Below are 17916 nucleotides of genomic sequence, written 5' to 3' on the forward strand. Positions count from 1 at the left end.
TCCAAGAAAAAGGTGGGATGCACTAGATAATGTGCTAGCACAGATTTCTACAGCTGCAGTGAACTCCTGATTAAGATAATCGGCAATTACATGACAAGAAAAATGCACAATCTTTTCTAACGCTCCGTCATGGTTTTAGAATGCACAATATTTTGTAATGCAGTCTCATCCGTTTCTGTCACTTAATGGTGTTTCCATACTTAATGCCTGTTTTTAAAAGCAAATGTAATCCAGTTGAACTTCTTTAATCATTTTTGCTTAGTGTTCAAGAACAACGAATCATACTGCATTAATATAACATAATAGCATTTCCTTTTATTTATCACACTACATTGAAATACATGGAATCTCCCTGTTTTGTTTCGAACACTGCCCGCTAGTGACAAACCACGCAATATAACTAAAGTATAAATGAACAATGAATGATTACAAATGCTGCAGTGGCATACTAAATGATTGATTTTAATTGGGAGATATTCTACTACTTTTAAAAGCACTATTATGTAAATAATTAAAGCGAGATGATTTGTGACGTAGCCAACTTTCTTTTTCATTAGAATTGCCTACACTGCCTGTACTCGATTACTCCTTACAAACGAATATCATACTAATGCTTGCTAATGTCAAATCATCAAGCTACAACGATATCCTAAGTATAATTGCTTTACAAGTTTTCTGTAAATCATCGTATAGTAATTTAGCACTAAATATGTAAGTAAAGATTAGCTTAATTATTGCTATACTTACTTTCATGTCTAAATGCAAAATGTTTTGTTGGTGCATGTAAAGAACTCCCTCACAGATCTGTCTAACAAAAATCGTGCAAACCTTTTCGGTAAGAATGAAGTCATCGTCTATAACCCTCTCGAAAAGCTCACCTCCTGTTATGCTGCCAAAAGTAAGAGAAATAGACTATTAAACAACTTTCCTTTATAAAAGCTTAAATGACATATTTATACCTATTTTGTGCAATTTCTAAATTTCCAAAATACATATACTGCGCCGAGATTCTAAATGACAACGAAGCTAACTTTCCAGTACACAAAATCCGATTAAAATTACTCGTATGCTGTAAATGAAATGCTCCATAAATAGTAACGTGCATTACAAAAGGATAATGAACCACATCCCGAATACAAATTTTGAAAATGTGAAGTTTGCAAATTTACACGGATATATCGAAATTACTAAAAATTGGTCATAACTATGCAAACAGATGACGAGAAATGGGGTCTCTGTTTATTTCAAAATATCCATATGCAACGCACATTTGATCCAGAGTGTCTAGTATAAGTCTTTGATTTTTATTTGACATAAAACGAGAAATAAAAAGAGGTAACGTACGATTGAGAGCGAGGATTAGGATAATTTTCAACAGAGTTGAGCATTTTCAACGGCTCCGTCCAACTTCCAGTAAGGTCTTAAACAAAGCTTATCGTCTAAAGCAGCCTCAACGTAAAAGGTCAAAAGTCTCCTGAAAAGATAGAAATTTTTTTTTCGAACTTTTCTGCCTTCCAGTTAGACCAATGGATTAAAAAAAAAAAATAAATAAAATAAAATATTCACAGAATGTTCGCGCATCAGCGAGATGAATTCTGTCTAGTGTTACAATTTGTTAAGGCTCGGGGGAAGGCTTGAAATTATCTTAATGTAGCAATAAGACTAGATAACCTCAGATTAATTGTAAGAGGGTTATTACTGGAAATGAAGTAAGCAGTGAACTCCTGCCTGCTGATAACTGGCATTCGATTGTGCTGTTTTTCTCCTCGCTCTCTTTAAGCGAGTTGCTCTCAAAATTTTCTATTTGATTCCTTGGTATCATTTTTAAGCTTTCTTTTAATGATGCAAAATGCTATTTGATTATTCAAGTTTATAAATAAATGCAATTTCGTAACATCCATTCAGATTAAAAAAGCTTACGATAATTACAATTAACAAATTTTTTTATTACTTACAGTTCCAAAACGAGACACATTTCTCTTTTCCCGTCATCATATGCGTCATAAAGTTGTAACAGTCGAGGATGCTGTAAACACCTCATAATTTCCACTTCTCGTTCCACATCCAATCTGTCATCTACGCGAGGTGTATTGATGAATTTGGCCGCAAACGTTCTACCACTCGTCTTCTCTGTACAACGGTAAACGGTACCAAATTTTCCTCTGGGAAAAAACAGTGAAAACACTTTAATATAGGATAATACGTCCATCATTATATTTTTCATGAAAATCTCACTTTTCATAAATATCACTGTCTGCATAGATCGGCAATGATCTGTTAGGTTGGAGGTTACACTTTAAGGAAAACCTATTCCCATTAGTATCGTGGTTGGTTAAGGGTCATATTACAAACAGAAATGCCCTCCTGGGATCCCAACACAGCCTGTTGGTCACTGTCCACTCGGCCAACAGCAACCAGACAAATTGATTTAAATCTGTAATTCACAATTTGCAATGAAAATATGCCTAATTAGAGAGACATTATTAGAGAAAATAATAAATAAGGCATATTTATTATTTTCTAGTCATTTTATCCATTATGCTTAAAACATGCTTCGCACAGAGTTAGTACTTATTTTTATACTAGCTCTATATACTCGTTAGCTTTATTATCTTTTCCTTACGTATCACACAATGAGCACTAACGAACAAATAATTTGCTGTAATAAAATTCAATTAATGACAGGCTTCAATAAGGCGGTTAATCCGATCTACATTACGTGTATTTTTGGCTGTTTGTTTCAATTTTTTAGGATGAAATACCTTACCAACTCCGTGTAAAAGCTATTAATTTATTTGAAAATCCTTATAAAGGTTCTTCGATTCCTAGTTGGGATTCTCACCCGGATGTTTACAACTGAAGGCATCATCTTTACCGAATAAGCGGCTATAGGGACTCATGTGTTAATCCCAGTGTCCCTGTCAGAGAAAATAGAGCAGGGGCCTCTATATATATTTTTGAAGTCAAAGGTCGAGTCTTGAAATAAGGTTGCTCAAGAGAAAAAAAAAGTCAGTTGGCATGAAATGGAAGAAAGAAGTCGGTTTGGTGTCTGACATTGGACTGGGAAAAGGATGTTTCGCACTCATGCTCATGTATTAACATAATTGATAACAATCCGAGAAGTGAGTGACAGACCAGTAACAGCAGAGCCCATAGACGTCTAGAAAAGACATAAGTCTGAAAAGTACTGTCTGTGAGACTTAAATAAGCGAGTCATTGAGAGAAGGGATCGTTGACCTGCTGGACGATCCTGTTTTGCACATAATCTACCTTGTTTATCATGATCCTAAACGCATTGTTGTTATTACTCTAGGAATAAAAAATATGTAAATAGATATCTAAAATGAACATTTGTTTGTAAATTTGTTTAAAACCAAGTTATGCTTAAATTCACATGAAGTATTTTTCTTAATATCGATTAAATATAATTACGCGCCATTTCTGCTATCTTTCAACTAGTGAGAGTACGTTACACTAGTTAGCTACTGGAAGTCAAATGTAATTTTAGTGTAAAAACAAATTGGGGGAGGGTATTGTGTCTCGCTCGCCCACTTACTAACTCTGGCGGATTTTCATTAGCTTCGACGCCTATCTCATGAAAGAGTGATTTTTTTTTGGCAATCCCACACTAATTTATTTATTGCCAAGGTCGCATTCCGGAACTATTTACTTTGGAATGTAAAATATAATCGGAAACCTTTTAAAGAGGCACATTCAGATGACACAAAAGTTAAATAGAACGAAAGAATAGCCTAATTCCATAAAGGGACGCTCTTTCTGTTTTTGGTTTGATTTAGATTGAAATAAAAAAAAAAATGATATTTCTGGAGAATATTTCTTAGCACTGCTCAATGAGAGTATTAATATTATATGACACCGATGCATTAAAGCCTGTAAAAATTAAACAGAATATAAAACAGCGCAATATGAATATGTGTGAAATGCAATAAGTGAAAAAATATTTCTCTCAAATCGTTTTTAGTATTTATGAAAATCAATGTTTACATCAGTATATAAATAGACATTCGGTAAGAACTGTCCACTGCTACATACAGATGCAAATATTTCAGCAATTCTCAGGAGAAATCGCTTTATATTATTTATTTTAAAAAGGGAAAGAAAGTCAATATTTTATACTAAGTAGGTAAATAATATTCACGCATTTTTTTTCAATTAAAAAAATGTTTCGAACGTGATGTAAGACTTCATTTCATAATCTTCTGCATAAGTTGCCTCGGTATTCATTAATTTAAAAAATGTTATATATCCGATGCGTCTGCATATTTGTTTTTGTTAGTCTTTATAATTGTTTTTTTAGCCTTCCTTGTTAGCTTTTCCCTTTTTCAAGTTTAAATCATTAGTCATTATATTATGCATAACGGTTGTAAAGGATTTCGTATGATTACAGAATCATTCTAAAATTACAGAAAGTATAGTGCTCCGTGTATATTGTGTTATATATAAATAAATGGGGAATACCCCTATCTAACGGAATAAACTAAACCTATCTAAATTCATATTCGGTCACTACCACTTTAGATAAGAAAATGACATTTCCGTTTGCCATTCAGTGCCCTTTTTGTACGAGTCGAGACTGGTAATAAAATTTATAGTGAAGATAAGAGTAACTTTAGATATCGAAGGGGCAACCTCTTGGTGACTGCCAAGTTACTTCAATTAGGGTAATTCGGAATCATTACTCAAATCCCTTTTCTTTATACCGCTACGTATATTACGAAAAATTAGAATATACTCTCCAAAATAATTAAAATTGTATTTATCATAACATGTCTTCAAAAACAGTTTTCTTGAAATTAACGATGTTTTATTGTTTCGTAACATACGAATTACATAAAATGCCATTCATGTTAAAAATAGAAACACACACACACACACACACTGTTTATAATATTTAATCGTTATAACAACCCACACTATTTCGTCAGGTTATGCAAAAGTCAGTTCACGAATATTCTGAAATTCTAGTTAAATATTTTAATGTAGAAAAAGTGAAATGGAGATGAACGATAAACAAGAGTTCGCAGCGTGGGAAAATCCATTTTTATATGTATTTTTGTTTTATTTCGGTTCGAGTGGAATTTCCACAATTAGGGCTGTTTATTATTCTTGTTCATGTTCTGGCGAAAACCGGTTTGGGGGATGAAAAACCCCTTTTTCTATACGAGATTTGAACTTGAATCAGGTCAACTGAGGGACAAATGTTTCGTGGTCCTTTGGTGTTGGATACAATTGTTCCTTTTCATTATTAGGCTTAACATCATCTGAACAGTGCAAAACGTATTAATATTTTATTCTAAACCGATGATACTGAAATTAATCTTATCTCTCGTGTCTTCGAATTAGCAGACACTTGAAGTTAGTCTTCAAGTGTCTGCTAATATGAAATTCCTTCCCAAACAACCTCATTGATGATTATTATAAAAACAGAGCAACAAGGTCCTTACACTTTCTCTGTCCTTCATTTTCTAAGCATCAAATAAAGAGCTGAATATGTTTTTGGTTGGTTAAAGTTCATAAATTTCCGAAATTCATAATGCCGAGGAAAAAAGCGATACTATAATAATCACATTAAATTTGAGTTCGCGAAAAAACTATACTAACAGAATAAATAAAAACACTCATATGGATTTAATGAACAAATACAGCTCAACAACATGCAGTTTTCTAGGTTTGTACGAATCTGTAACAATGTTTTCCTTGTTTTATTACTCAACGTTAACCAAGTTTCTAAACAAATTTATTTTTAAGCATCGTTACATTTTTATATGAACAGTATTGTGTGTGAATACGCGAAGAGACAAATGGACTTCACACAGATATAGAGCAAGTTGTATTATATTGGGAAGTATTCACTTTTATGCGTACTACGGTCGTTAAATCTCCAGGTTTAATTTTTCTAGAGTATATACATTGTATATCTTCAAAAGAATAGTCAATAAATGAAATGCCACTTCATGCATTTAATCATAGTTATGAAAAACTTCTGACCAGTAAAATCGAATAGTTTTCTTCATCTGCAAAATGCCATGGTTTTACAAAGAGTATGTTTAAGCCTGTAGTCATCCTTTTATCCGACAGATGTCACTCTTAGGTCATTTGTCATTAAGTACGGGGAAGTGTTGTGAAAGAAATTAGTACATCCTTGCTTTTTTTTTTCTAGGTCACTGCATTCTAGTGTTTGTGGGACACAAGGGCTTTATTTTCGGTTTTGCTGGCTAAGCACATCATTAAAGCACCAGGGTCGGTTTTAACTGTCTAAAATAAAAGAAGGAAGACCTTTCCTGTTTACGGAGTATTAAGAAGCTTATCTCCTTCGTATGGTGTAGAAAAGATGATTTAGGAATGCCGTGAGATGCATTGTTGCAGGGATTTTCCATTTGTCGGTTGGTGCATGTTTGTTTTGGCAGAGTTCAAAGTTGCTAATATAAAGGAACAACAGAAGCCGGTTTAAGTAATACATTGCTCTTCAAGGGCAAACTCATCGAGGACATGGTCTGCGTCCATGAAGCAGCTACTATAGTTATTCGCGGAATACAATCGCAGAAAAGCATCTTGCTTTAAAAACTGTAAGGAACTTAAAAATTAAACTTTATAAACTGCATTTGATAAACAGTTTCGTAAATATACTAAAAATAAAATTGTGTATTCTTCGGTCATTCTTTTGCCGAAGAAAAACTAAGATAATAATAAATGATGGATAGAAAAGAAAATAATAAAATATAGAAAATATAACTGAATAGTGGCTCAGCATTTTATGATATAACGTGTCACATGCGACTAGACATAGCAAAATACTTTTCCCACATATAAAAGTTCTTTAAACAATCCACTGATGCATTTTTTAAATTCAACATTTTTAGTTTTACCATTTCTAGCTTAAAATAATTTAATCACTTGTAACCCTGCTTTGCCGAATGGAAATCACTTCCACTATCCAACTATATGCTGTTGGTTCGAATCCTATTTCAGACAGATGTTTGTGAATGTCCCCAGGTGCTCAATGATTTTCATCACTCTTTAGGTCTAAAAAGATGCGAGTATCTAAAGTATGAAATCTGGATTATAAAACTATCAATTTTATAAGGCACTAATGTATTTATTCTTTTAATTAGGTGGGATTCAGATGATGTTTCTCATTCATTAAATATTTTTCTTATTCTTTTTAGTAATTATCCATAATTAAAATACCCTCTGCTGCATTCTATCGTGCTGCGAAAACTTGTAAAATGTGAAAGATTTTCTCACCTTGTCTTTACATGTTTATGCATTAAAAATAAAATTCATCAAGCAATATTATTTATTTTTGTCGTCATTGGCATCATTTTTTCAGGCAAATTATCGAATTTCTAAGCCAACAATTAACGAATACTGAAACTATAGCCATTTTCTATGTTTATGATATGTGTTCGCCGGACAGATTACCCATTAATAATTAGTTATAAAATTATATGATTCTCTATTGTATTGTAAGGTATTTTCTTCCATAATAAAAAAGTAAATATTACGGAGATGCAAAAAATTACATTCTTAAGAATATTAACACTAGAGAATTTCCTAAAGGACAAATACATTACAATAAGTATTTTGTATTATTATATCAAAATATGACGATAATTCGTAACAAAAAATGAAGGCAAAAATTAGTAATAAATATTGCATTATCACTGAATATTCCAAGTACACTAAGCAAAGAAGATAGGCAGATTTTTTATCACTAGTGTGAGGATTTAGACTTAAGTCAACTTAAGTCCAAATCCAACATAATAGCGGTATTCCTATTCAAGAATGTAGGATTTCTTTTAAAACTTTTGGTAGTTTTAAGTATACGCTTGAAAAACATCTTTCTTCCATAATAATCTGTTTTAAATTCAAGAAATCCATTTATATGGTTTTCTTTCTTAACTTGTAGTTTTCCAAGCAGCAGCACTATTGGTTATTATCCTTTGAGAGACGGATTAATATGACGCAAATCACCAAATTTAGTTATAATTTCAAAACCTCATTGTCTGAACATTGTTTCGAGTTTGTAAATATCTGTCATAGCTTGCTGGTTATCAACAAATTGCTAAGAGGATTTAAATATACGAAACTAAACGCGTGTTGCAATTAGATCGCTCGCTCTAATTCTTGCTGTGATCTGTTTCATTGCTGCCTTCATATAACAGTTTTATTATCTTTGTGTTGGCTGAAGGTTATCCTACTAAAGTTCATGTTACCGTCTTTTACTACTAAACACATATTTTACAACACTCCCCCTACATTTTACAAGCACACGTGGATGCATTACACATATTTTACCAAGGACTTAAAGGTATTTGGGGACCAAGGACTTGACGTTGTATTTGGGTCAGAGTTATTGTTAAAGCTTTCTTTTCTGAAAGAAATAGCACTCAATTTAAAGAAGAAAAAAAATTTAAACATCACTGAGGATAACGTGCCAAAACAACGCTGACAGATAATAAAATATGCTCAGATAATTAGCGGTAATTCTGTTACACTCCCTCTAAACATAACATTGTTTCTGTGTTCAGAGTCATTGAGTACAGGTAAATATGTGATGCAATAGTCAAATTGTAGTTCGATTCTAGTGAGTGCATTCACGAAAAATATTCTAGAATGGGCGTAGCAGCTCCTCATTTGTCATCGAGTAGGGCAAAGTGCCAAGTACACTAAGCAAAGAAGATAGGCAGATTTTTTATTATTGTTGTTGTTCCTGAAAAGGTTTACACAACCTCTTTAGAGAAAACAGTTGCTAAGCTTGTTTCGGTGTATTTGAACAAAACTTTAGTTGGATATTGCATATCATAACAATTTCTATGTACACAAGGAGAAAAACAGTTATGCGAAATCCAGTTTATCCAGAAATTGGTTGGCGATCAAGAAATTTCACTTCAGATGACGCCAATTAAACACTGGTGTTACTGTTATATGTAAGTTTGTCTTTTGTGAAATTAAAACCAGGGTTTCCTCTGAATGAGCCCAATCATCTTACCGTCACAAAAATGGGTTATCAAGATTCCTAATGAATGGAGATAAAGTATAATAATATACGTTTATGAGTGAATATAAGTGAGGCAAACCTGAGATCTTGTACTACTGCACGTATTGGTTACTACCAGCTACTGTGCATTTTTCCCTCTATAAATAAGCTAGTCGTTCTAGGACTGTGGGCTTTTTTTTCCTTTCATGTTTCACTTTCATCCTCTTTAATATAAAAAACCCTCTAACACATTTGGTGACAGTGTTGTGTGTTAAAAGTGTCAAGTCATAGAGTTCATATTACATCCTAGATGGAACTATAATTCCTGATGAAAGACTAATAAAATAAAGAATATGTTCATCTCTTTTGTATAATATAGCAATCTCTGCACATTAACAACGCATTGTTTTATCGTAAAAATGTTACTTACCTACCCAGCTCTTCATGAAGGTCATATTCGATTTTCACATCGCTTCCTTTCTTGACAACAATAGTCCTTGGTTCAAAAGTCGGTTCTGCCTCTAAATAAAATTCAATCCGAGTTATACGAAGATTTGTCGAAGGACGTTCTAACATAAGCAACACCGAAGTTTACACTGAGATACATAAAAGTTCAAAACACGAATAATAATAGCTTTAGTTCTGTACATTTTAACTCCCACCCATCAATTATTGTTTAGTTAGAGTACTCGTACATTAGTACCGTTATGAATTTTTTTAAAAATTATTTTTACATAATCTGGAAACAATGCTGACGAAAGTAAACATGTTACTGGTGACATTGAAGAATCATAATAGCATAAAACAAATACTGCTGAAATAGGTGTCAAATAGAAATACAGTAGACATCTTATTTCTATTTTAGCTCTAAATATTTTAGGACAAATATTATTTAATTTGTGCCTGAATAGCTGACAGATTTACTAGTTAATAGGTTCCCTAATGTTTTAGTGATTTTCATACCCATCAGTTATAAATATTAATTTTGTATATTATGATAAATGTAGATTTTATAATATAAACCGTACATTTACAATTGAGTTGTATAAAAAATAATCATAAAACGTATCTCATGAATCTTGGATACTGTTACATTGTAACAAAGAAAATTTCCCAAAGACGAATTTTACTTGGATATTTTCAGGTTACGAAAAAGATTTTTACTGAATCACCTCAATGCTGTGAAATGTAGTTTTCAATGTACTATTAACAACGATATTCTATTTTCTTCTTACACCTTAAAACCTCTAGGAACAGTGTGATTGGAAGTGGTAGAGTGCAAATAGTGTGAATGAACGCAAGTAAGACATTGTATCCGATATGTCCCATGATGAATCCCTGGAGGTGTCTTGTAATAACATTTAATTTATTGCTACAATTATAAATATCTTGTGTGGTTTCCATTTATTTCTTTATTCGTATGGGAGTTCCCGCAGTCCTCAAACGTCTCTTAGAACTTGTTGAGCAATCCTATGAGGGATTAAGTATGCATTTTATGACTATAGATCCGTGTGTGTGTTCATGGGCCGATTTGCCTGTTCTGAGGGGCGAAAAACCTCTACTTCCGTATGAGACCGGCTGACTCACCGTTAGTCAAAAGAGACCAGATAAGCGTTCCACATGTCATGGACAGGAATCGAACCCAGGTCTTTCAGACCCAACGGCTTCGTCTAAACCGACTGAGCTACGATGGCTCTTGTGGTTTCCTTGATATCGGTTTGCTCATCTATTATAGAGCTTGTGTGATACATTCAATTTTAACTTCTGCTCCTCTACGTGGTTGATGATATTTATGTTCATCACAGTACAGGAAGATGTTCAAATTTCAAATGGAAAGTGGGTTTTGAATTAATAACTCATTTACTGTATCCAGTGACAATATCTTAAAGTATATAATTGTTTTGATGCGCAGCAAACATTAGTGTATGAAATATGCAAAAGTTTGAATAATTTTTCTTTAAAATAATTAAATATATTTACCTTCACCAGGCTCTGTTTCGTCGATATAGATAGACATAGCAGATTACTATTGAAAGCTGCGCACCAGAGTAGATTTTCACCTGTTAAGAATACCTGAAAGAAAATTCCAAAGAATTAACCTTATATAAAATACTAGACATTTAGTTTAATTTAAAGAAGCTTTGCTTCTACTCCTCTTTTAAACACGTAATTCCACACGAACAGTTTTCGTTTGAATTATCTGACTTTTCACGCCCATAGATATCGTTACTATTACGCAAATTCTTGAATACAAAAATATGTGCATGTTGAAAGTAAGCATAATACATAAATCCTGACTGACAATATTACTATGACTATTTTCTGCCCTCTCTTGATATGCTTTCCATTAATATTTTCTTCCTTTTATGCGCGTTTCCTACTAAAGGAATCGACGACGCGTTTGTAGGAAACATTTTGTTTGTAATGAATAACTATCACATCCCTCGATAACTTGTTTTAGATATGCATTGCTTTATTATAACATTTTACTAACTTTACTCTAAGTCAGTCAACATTAATATATTTTTGTTTTTTCCGTTTTTACGCAGAGATCAAAAACGAGTAAAACGATTCCACTCTCACTCTAGCAACTAGGAATAGAGGTGCCAGGGTGTGAAGAACCCAGTCTTAACAAAACTGTTAAAAGAGATCATCGGTGCACAGACCTTCTCCTCCTTAGTTTGACTACAATGAAATTTGACTTTATGCAGATGACGGTGCCTCTTCGGGCTACTTCTCCTGGAACGTCACTACCCTGTCTGTACACATTAAAGAAGAGTCAGGGTTGGACCATCCATTTACAGCTGCCGAAATAACAGCCTTCAAGCAATGCCAAGTAAAACAAAGCGCTTGGTCCAGACGGACTGGGGCAGAGTTCTATCACGAGGCATGGGACTTTATCCTTGCTGCTTTCCTGGGACTTCAACATCTTCCGTACCACCGGAAAAGTGCCAGGCGAATTCGTGGAGTTCCATACGGTTTTCATCCACAAGGCCAGAAAGGATTTCTCCCTGATCAGAAACTAGCAGCCTATCAGTCTGTCCAACATAGACTACAAGATCCTCGCCCGAGTCATCAACAACGGACTCACAGTGGGGATGAAACACGTCATCAAAAAGCATCCAAGTGTATGACATCCCAGACCTTAAGTATTATCAGAAATCTGCTCCGTCTGGTATCCACGCAGAAAATACCAATAGCATTGCTCTCAACCGATCATTTTTCAGCGCCCAACACTGATATCTGTTCCATATTCTCCAGGAAGTTAGGGTCAGCAGGGGACCTCCTTTCCATTCTCTGGGAGGCTACAACAAGCGCTCTACTCGCTTCCATATAAAAAGGACATTTATCTGACTCCACTATCATACAAAAAAAAAGGTCAAACAAGGATGTCCTCTCAGCTCCCTTCTTTTTGCTCTGTTCCTTGAGCCTTTTCTACAGGCATTCAACATCTCTCGTACCGTTAGAGAAATACCATTTCCGCTCACGAAGGAGGAATAAAAAATAACAGCCTATGAAGAAGATGTGGTGAGAACGACTCCATCAGAAATCTCTAACGACAGCTCGAAGGACCAAGATCGGACTACTGTCGCGTCTCTCCCGGGCCACAGCAATCAAGACCGTTGCATGCTTAGCTTACCAATATGTCGTCAACATAGCATATCTCGGAACATCAAGAGAACCCGCTGAACAAGAAACCCTTAAAGTTCATCTGGGGGAAACTTGCGTCGGAAGTTGACACCATTATCCTTCAACTTCCAGAGAAGCTTGGGTTCCTAGGTCCTCAAAATACGATACCTGAGTAATACTGTATTCCATCTCAATAGGATACTGCACTCGAACCATCTTAGTCATATTGTTCCGTATTTTTTGGGTTTCAAGCTTCCCCTGTTTGGAATTTTAGCTCACCAAATATCCAAGGCATAAATTGTCCCAGAACACTACAACCAACTTTGACCAGATTTTACAAGTCTACTCTTTTGGTACAGACATCAACAACATCCCAAACGGCATAAAATGGTATAATATCATCTATAACCATCTACGTCCCGAATTTAGGCACCAACAATATCCTGTTTGGTCACTTAGCAAGAACATGTGGCTACACGTCGAGAAAGGACCTGGCATGGAGAATTGCATACCGTAATCTTCAAGTCAACTTTAACATCTGGCTATTCTACAACACCAGAAACTTCTTCTGTGATTTCCGCCTGGGTATGAAGCACGCATTCTATTAGTGCCTAGTCTCCCAAAACATCAGGAGGTGACTGTGACGTGCTCCGCATCCCACACTTAACGCAATATCAAGTCATCTTCGTACAGTTTCCAGCACCAGCAAACCACAGGCAAAGGTTACTAATCTTCGTGATAAATAGGATCAAATATCACATTTGGAAGGTGAGGGGAAAAACAAAACGGGTAAACATCAATCCTCCGAGCTGGATGAACATCACTAGATCATGTCCTGTTTCTACAAGACGTTTCCTGATGATCGAGAAAGACTCTGGTGAGCACAAATTCAAGTCCATCTGATGCTCTCCTCCCATCCTGTACACCTCAAAAGAAGGAGTCATTAAGTTCACACTCCTTTTGCTATTAACATCAGCAATAGCATCTATAACATCTGTTGCCACTTTATTCTAGGTTCTACTTTTTCCACAGGGGTTAACTTAGACGTGAACCCGGGCAGCGAAGGCCAGCACCAGGAAGCGGTTTATCACCTGGGCGCCGCTTGCCCCGGTGGTCGTGATCATCCAGCAGACCTGTGGGGCAGATGGCAAAAGAGTTAAACATCTAATTAGCACACATTAAGATGAGAATCATTAGATGAGGCCTTTTTTCCCTTCTTCTCTCCCAATCTCTGTATCTCTCCCTTGACTTTCCTATTTCGTACTTTTTCCTTAACATTCCTCTTTTTCCCTTACCTTTTCTTTTATCACGCCTTCCTCTAATTTCTAGACTTGGACTCTTTTATTTAAATAGGCCGATGATGAGATTCCGTTACTCTTTCATCGAATCTTGTACCAACGACACTCTTCGTGAAGTTATACTACCTGAAAACATGCAATGCTGTTCCTGCACTCCGAGAATTTCTTCGCCTGAACAAATGTCAACGCGACAAATGATTAGTCGTTTTGAAGAAGCGTGATTATTTTGCATTAGAACTGGCAGAGGTGGTCGCAAACCAGTCAGTTCGCAACAAGGAAATGAAGTTGCTATTGCCATTGTGGAGCAGGCCATGCATAACAGCGTTGGTTCTTCAGTGCACGCGCTGTATCAAGACACATGGATGGGCCTCACACAACTGTATGAAAGATTCTGCATTTCTACCCATTCAAGATAACCTGAAATAGGAGTTGTGCCCGTAAGGCTTTGGTCGATTGATATTCGCTCATTTCGTACTAAGTGGAGTTGGACACTGCGTGGCTGTGAATGATTTTGTGGAGAAATGAAGCTCACCTTCACCTGAACAGAGTTGCGAATACCCACAATTGCTGGATATAGGCTGCGCAAAACTCGCATGCAGTCCAACAAATTCCTTCCTTTGCATTCACCCAAAGTTGTCTGGTGCAGGTTTAGAGCTTCGTTTACCATTGGACCGTTCTTCTTTGAGGACATTCGCCAGTTGGTTTCTGTATTCAGCTCAGTTACTACCAGAGATACTGAAATATGATAGTCTTGTGAGCTACAGCATGGATTGTCATTTCCATGCAGGATTCTTTCCCTCCACAGATCGGTCGATCCGTAAAAGGTAGTTCTTCGATAACATTTCACGGAAGTCAGAGTTATTACAGCCTTACGTTTTTTACTGTATGGCTGACTAGTTCATCTGATCCCTTGTGACTCTGGAGATTTCTCAAAGACAGCTTTTATCGGGATCATTCTGATAACTGACCAGCGCTGAAAGACAGCATGTGGCCAACATCAGTCCCGACTAGCTGTTTTCTGGCATTAAACACACTGCAAAGGAAGTAACGTTTTCATACCAGAAGCGCAGCACATTGAGTAGTACATCCTGTGCATGTGAATGCATAACGAAAGTGAATAAAAACGTGTCATTTATGCTTGTGTCGCTTTTCTCCTTACACAGAAAAATGTCTACATTCGGTACATCATACAGGGCTCCTGATGATGAATTGTGGAAGCACTTTTTTTCAGATATTGCTTTCGAATGACGCACAATGTATTCCTGGAAAGTTTCGCAATATTTGAATCACTGGGTGGCGTTCCACAAGGCCTTAAACAGGGAATACTTTAAGTTTGATCACCCTGTGTGTGAGTGTGTGTGTGTGTGTGTGTGTGTGTGTGTGTGTGTCTTCTCCTCTTATCCAAACATTCGGCCAAGCGACAGTATCTCTCATCTCGATGTACTTTCAAACACCGTGTAGCTGTCAGGTAGGCGACACTTGTTAATCTACAGCTTCGATCTAGCTACGGTAAAGTGCCTAAATACATCCAAAATGGATGCTTGGTGGAGCTGAAGGAATTCAGATTGCTAAGGTAAGGCAATCGAAGGCTATGAAGCCAGTGTACTATGTCCATTAGTTAGATGTTCCCTCCCAGTTCGGTTCGCTTGCTTGCTTTGCGGCAAGCGAACCGTACTATCCTACCTTCATATAACCGACTAACTCAACGTCACAAGGTCTTATGAATATTCTTCCCGACTTAGACGGGTGTGTAGCTAGGTTTGAACACATGCTATAATGATAGACAATATTGAGACATATTTGATATTGTATCTTTTCCGTGTAATTAGTTTTAGTGTTTTATATGTCCGCCACATTACGATCAAGAATATCGAACCGATTTTAGGAATTAAGTGGTCGCAACAGGGAGGGGTAATTATTATTGTTGATGATCACGTTAACTCTAGAAACTGGAATATATTGAATAAAGTAATTTACTGGAAACTGACCGATCTATGCATTTACAACCGTTCATGGATGGGATCCGCAAAAAATCATTAATGTACGAATTAGTTAACCTAAAGGTGAGTGAATAGATACTATTGTGCTTCCGATTAGCCCTTCATAAATCCAAAAAATAGAGTATTGAATCCCAAATCTATAGAAATACACAGACGTGCAAATGATATTATAATAAGACACCATGAGTAAAGAATACTGATTGCCCCAAACTATGCTGAAATGTTTATCAAAACGCCTTGAAAAAAGTGCGACTAAATATCCGCATTTTATAAACAATAACAGTCATTAATATCCAAAAACGAAACAAAAATTCAATAGCCTCTAAACACCTGTAATTATAAACCACTAAGTCCAAAAGAATACCTTATTTTGAAAATCTGTGCTGAATTATGTACTTGTTTCTAATTGAAAATCAGGACGTAATGTTTGAGATGGCTTATCATGAGAAAAATGGTCTGCCTCAAATTCGGACTCAAGAATAAACCAATCATACACCACGCTGACGTTATAAACTCATCTATTTTATACGTTATTTTAAACGGATCTAGAGACAAAAATAAATCGTTCCCTGATGATTTCTTGACACCTCATTTAAAATGAAAACATCTGATATGCTGTCTACATTATAGACATGTATATCTTTATTCACACATGCGCTAATTCAACTGGCGTGTTTATTTCTTAAGAATAACAAAACGAGGTATTCAAAAACAACTGTCACTTAAATAGAGCAGCACAATTATACTAAGTGTCACAACTTTCAGTAATTTGAGATTTTCCTTGTAGCCAAAAGAACGACAACACTCTTACAGGCACGCTGAGGATTCTTCTTTAAAAGACCTTGACATCGTAGCAGTTGACGAGGTATTCGCGAACGCAAATGGTTCTTCACACTGTCACCTTGTCCTCGTTCCACACGGACGAAAGAGAGCGAGCGCGTGTGCACTATTCAAGAGCTTCGTGTCTGGGTGTCAGATGTTGACAGTTTAAAGATCTAAATCTGCTTAGTTTTGCATAACAGGCGAAAGGCCAGTCGGGATTGTAATTAAAGCACAGATTTTTTCTCTTTTATATACATTATGCTATGTTTTTCTTCAGCTTTTGATTTCTATATTTGACGATCAGTATTTCAGAAAAAGATCTTAGGTTTACTTTCTGAAGGTCGGGTGTTGTTTTGGTTTAACACCATTGATGTATTCTAACATGTGACTACTTATTTCGTATTGAATTACTTAAGCAAAATGTTAAGATCGCCAATTTAAACATTTCTAAATTAATTAAATCAACTATGAAATAAACTTCAAGCTTTTGGTGAAGGATTGTAAGTTGTCGATCAATTGCATCTTTATATTTTGAGAGGATATGCAACAGTAGTAATATCCATCAACCAGAGGCAGGCCTAACTAACAAACTTATCACAACTTCATATGTATTTTAAGTACAGTAACGAAAATTCTTAGTGACCATAATGATGTTATTTGTGATGCATGTTTTTAAATTTTGTTGATACCTCGCTCTAAGATTGCTCATGAAAAATTGAGTTAATTAAAATAAAACTGATGCCTAAATTAAAATCTCAATAATGGAAAATGACAATATTTGAACTGTTTTATAGGAATTGTTTCTGTTTTATTTTCATGCTTATCTTAAAAGCCATTGGGGGATAGAAGCTGCTTCGTTTAGGCAATTTCATTAATACGTTGATATCACAATTTGAGGGTGAATTATAAATGAGATAAAGAGGGTTTCATTTTTATGATTTAACTAAAAATCATAATTTTCACTATTTTATTTAAATATTTTGAGAAATGGTTGTCTTCCTTCTCTTTGGATCCTCTGGTGATCACGTAGAAGGTCGACCATTCTCTCCACAAAAATGCTGAACATTGTAAGTAACATTCAATAACTGCTTATATTTTACATTTTCCGGATAATATAATTATCCACAAAACGACTTGATAGTCAAGAACACACGACAGTTATTTA

The 17916-nt window shown here is 35.4% G+C and overlaps 1 protein-coding gene across 1 annotated transcript in view; it reads right to left on the bottom strand.

Annotated features, from left to right (window-relative positions):
* Nucleotides 1–17916, bottom strand: part of LOC150092780 (myosin light chain kinase, smooth muscle-like) — a 53739-nt gene that overhangs the window by 12961 nt on the left and 22862 nt on the right. The window contains exons 2-5 of the mRNA XM_090414613.1: nt 10982–11074; nt 9432–9522; nt 1956–2162; nt 748–889 (exon numbers count right to left, since the gene is read on the bottom strand). Coding sequence (XP_090270739.1) covers nt 748–889; nt 1956–2162; nt 9432–9522; nt 10982–11018 — 477 coding nt within the window. The 5' untranslated portion in view covers nt 11019–11074. The remainder of the gene's footprint in view (nt 1–747; nt 890–1955; nt 2163–9431; nt 9523–10981; nt 11075–17916) is intronic.

The sequence above is a fragment of the Typopeltis vanoorti genome, chromosome 25 (assembly GCF_054136105.1).
Source record: "Typopeltis vanoorti isolate ZY-2024b chromosome 25, IOZ_Tvanoo_1.0, whole genome shotgun sequence".
NCBI lineage: Eukaryota > Metazoa > Arthropoda > Arachnida > Uropygi > Thelyphonidae > Typopeltis > Typopeltis vanoorti.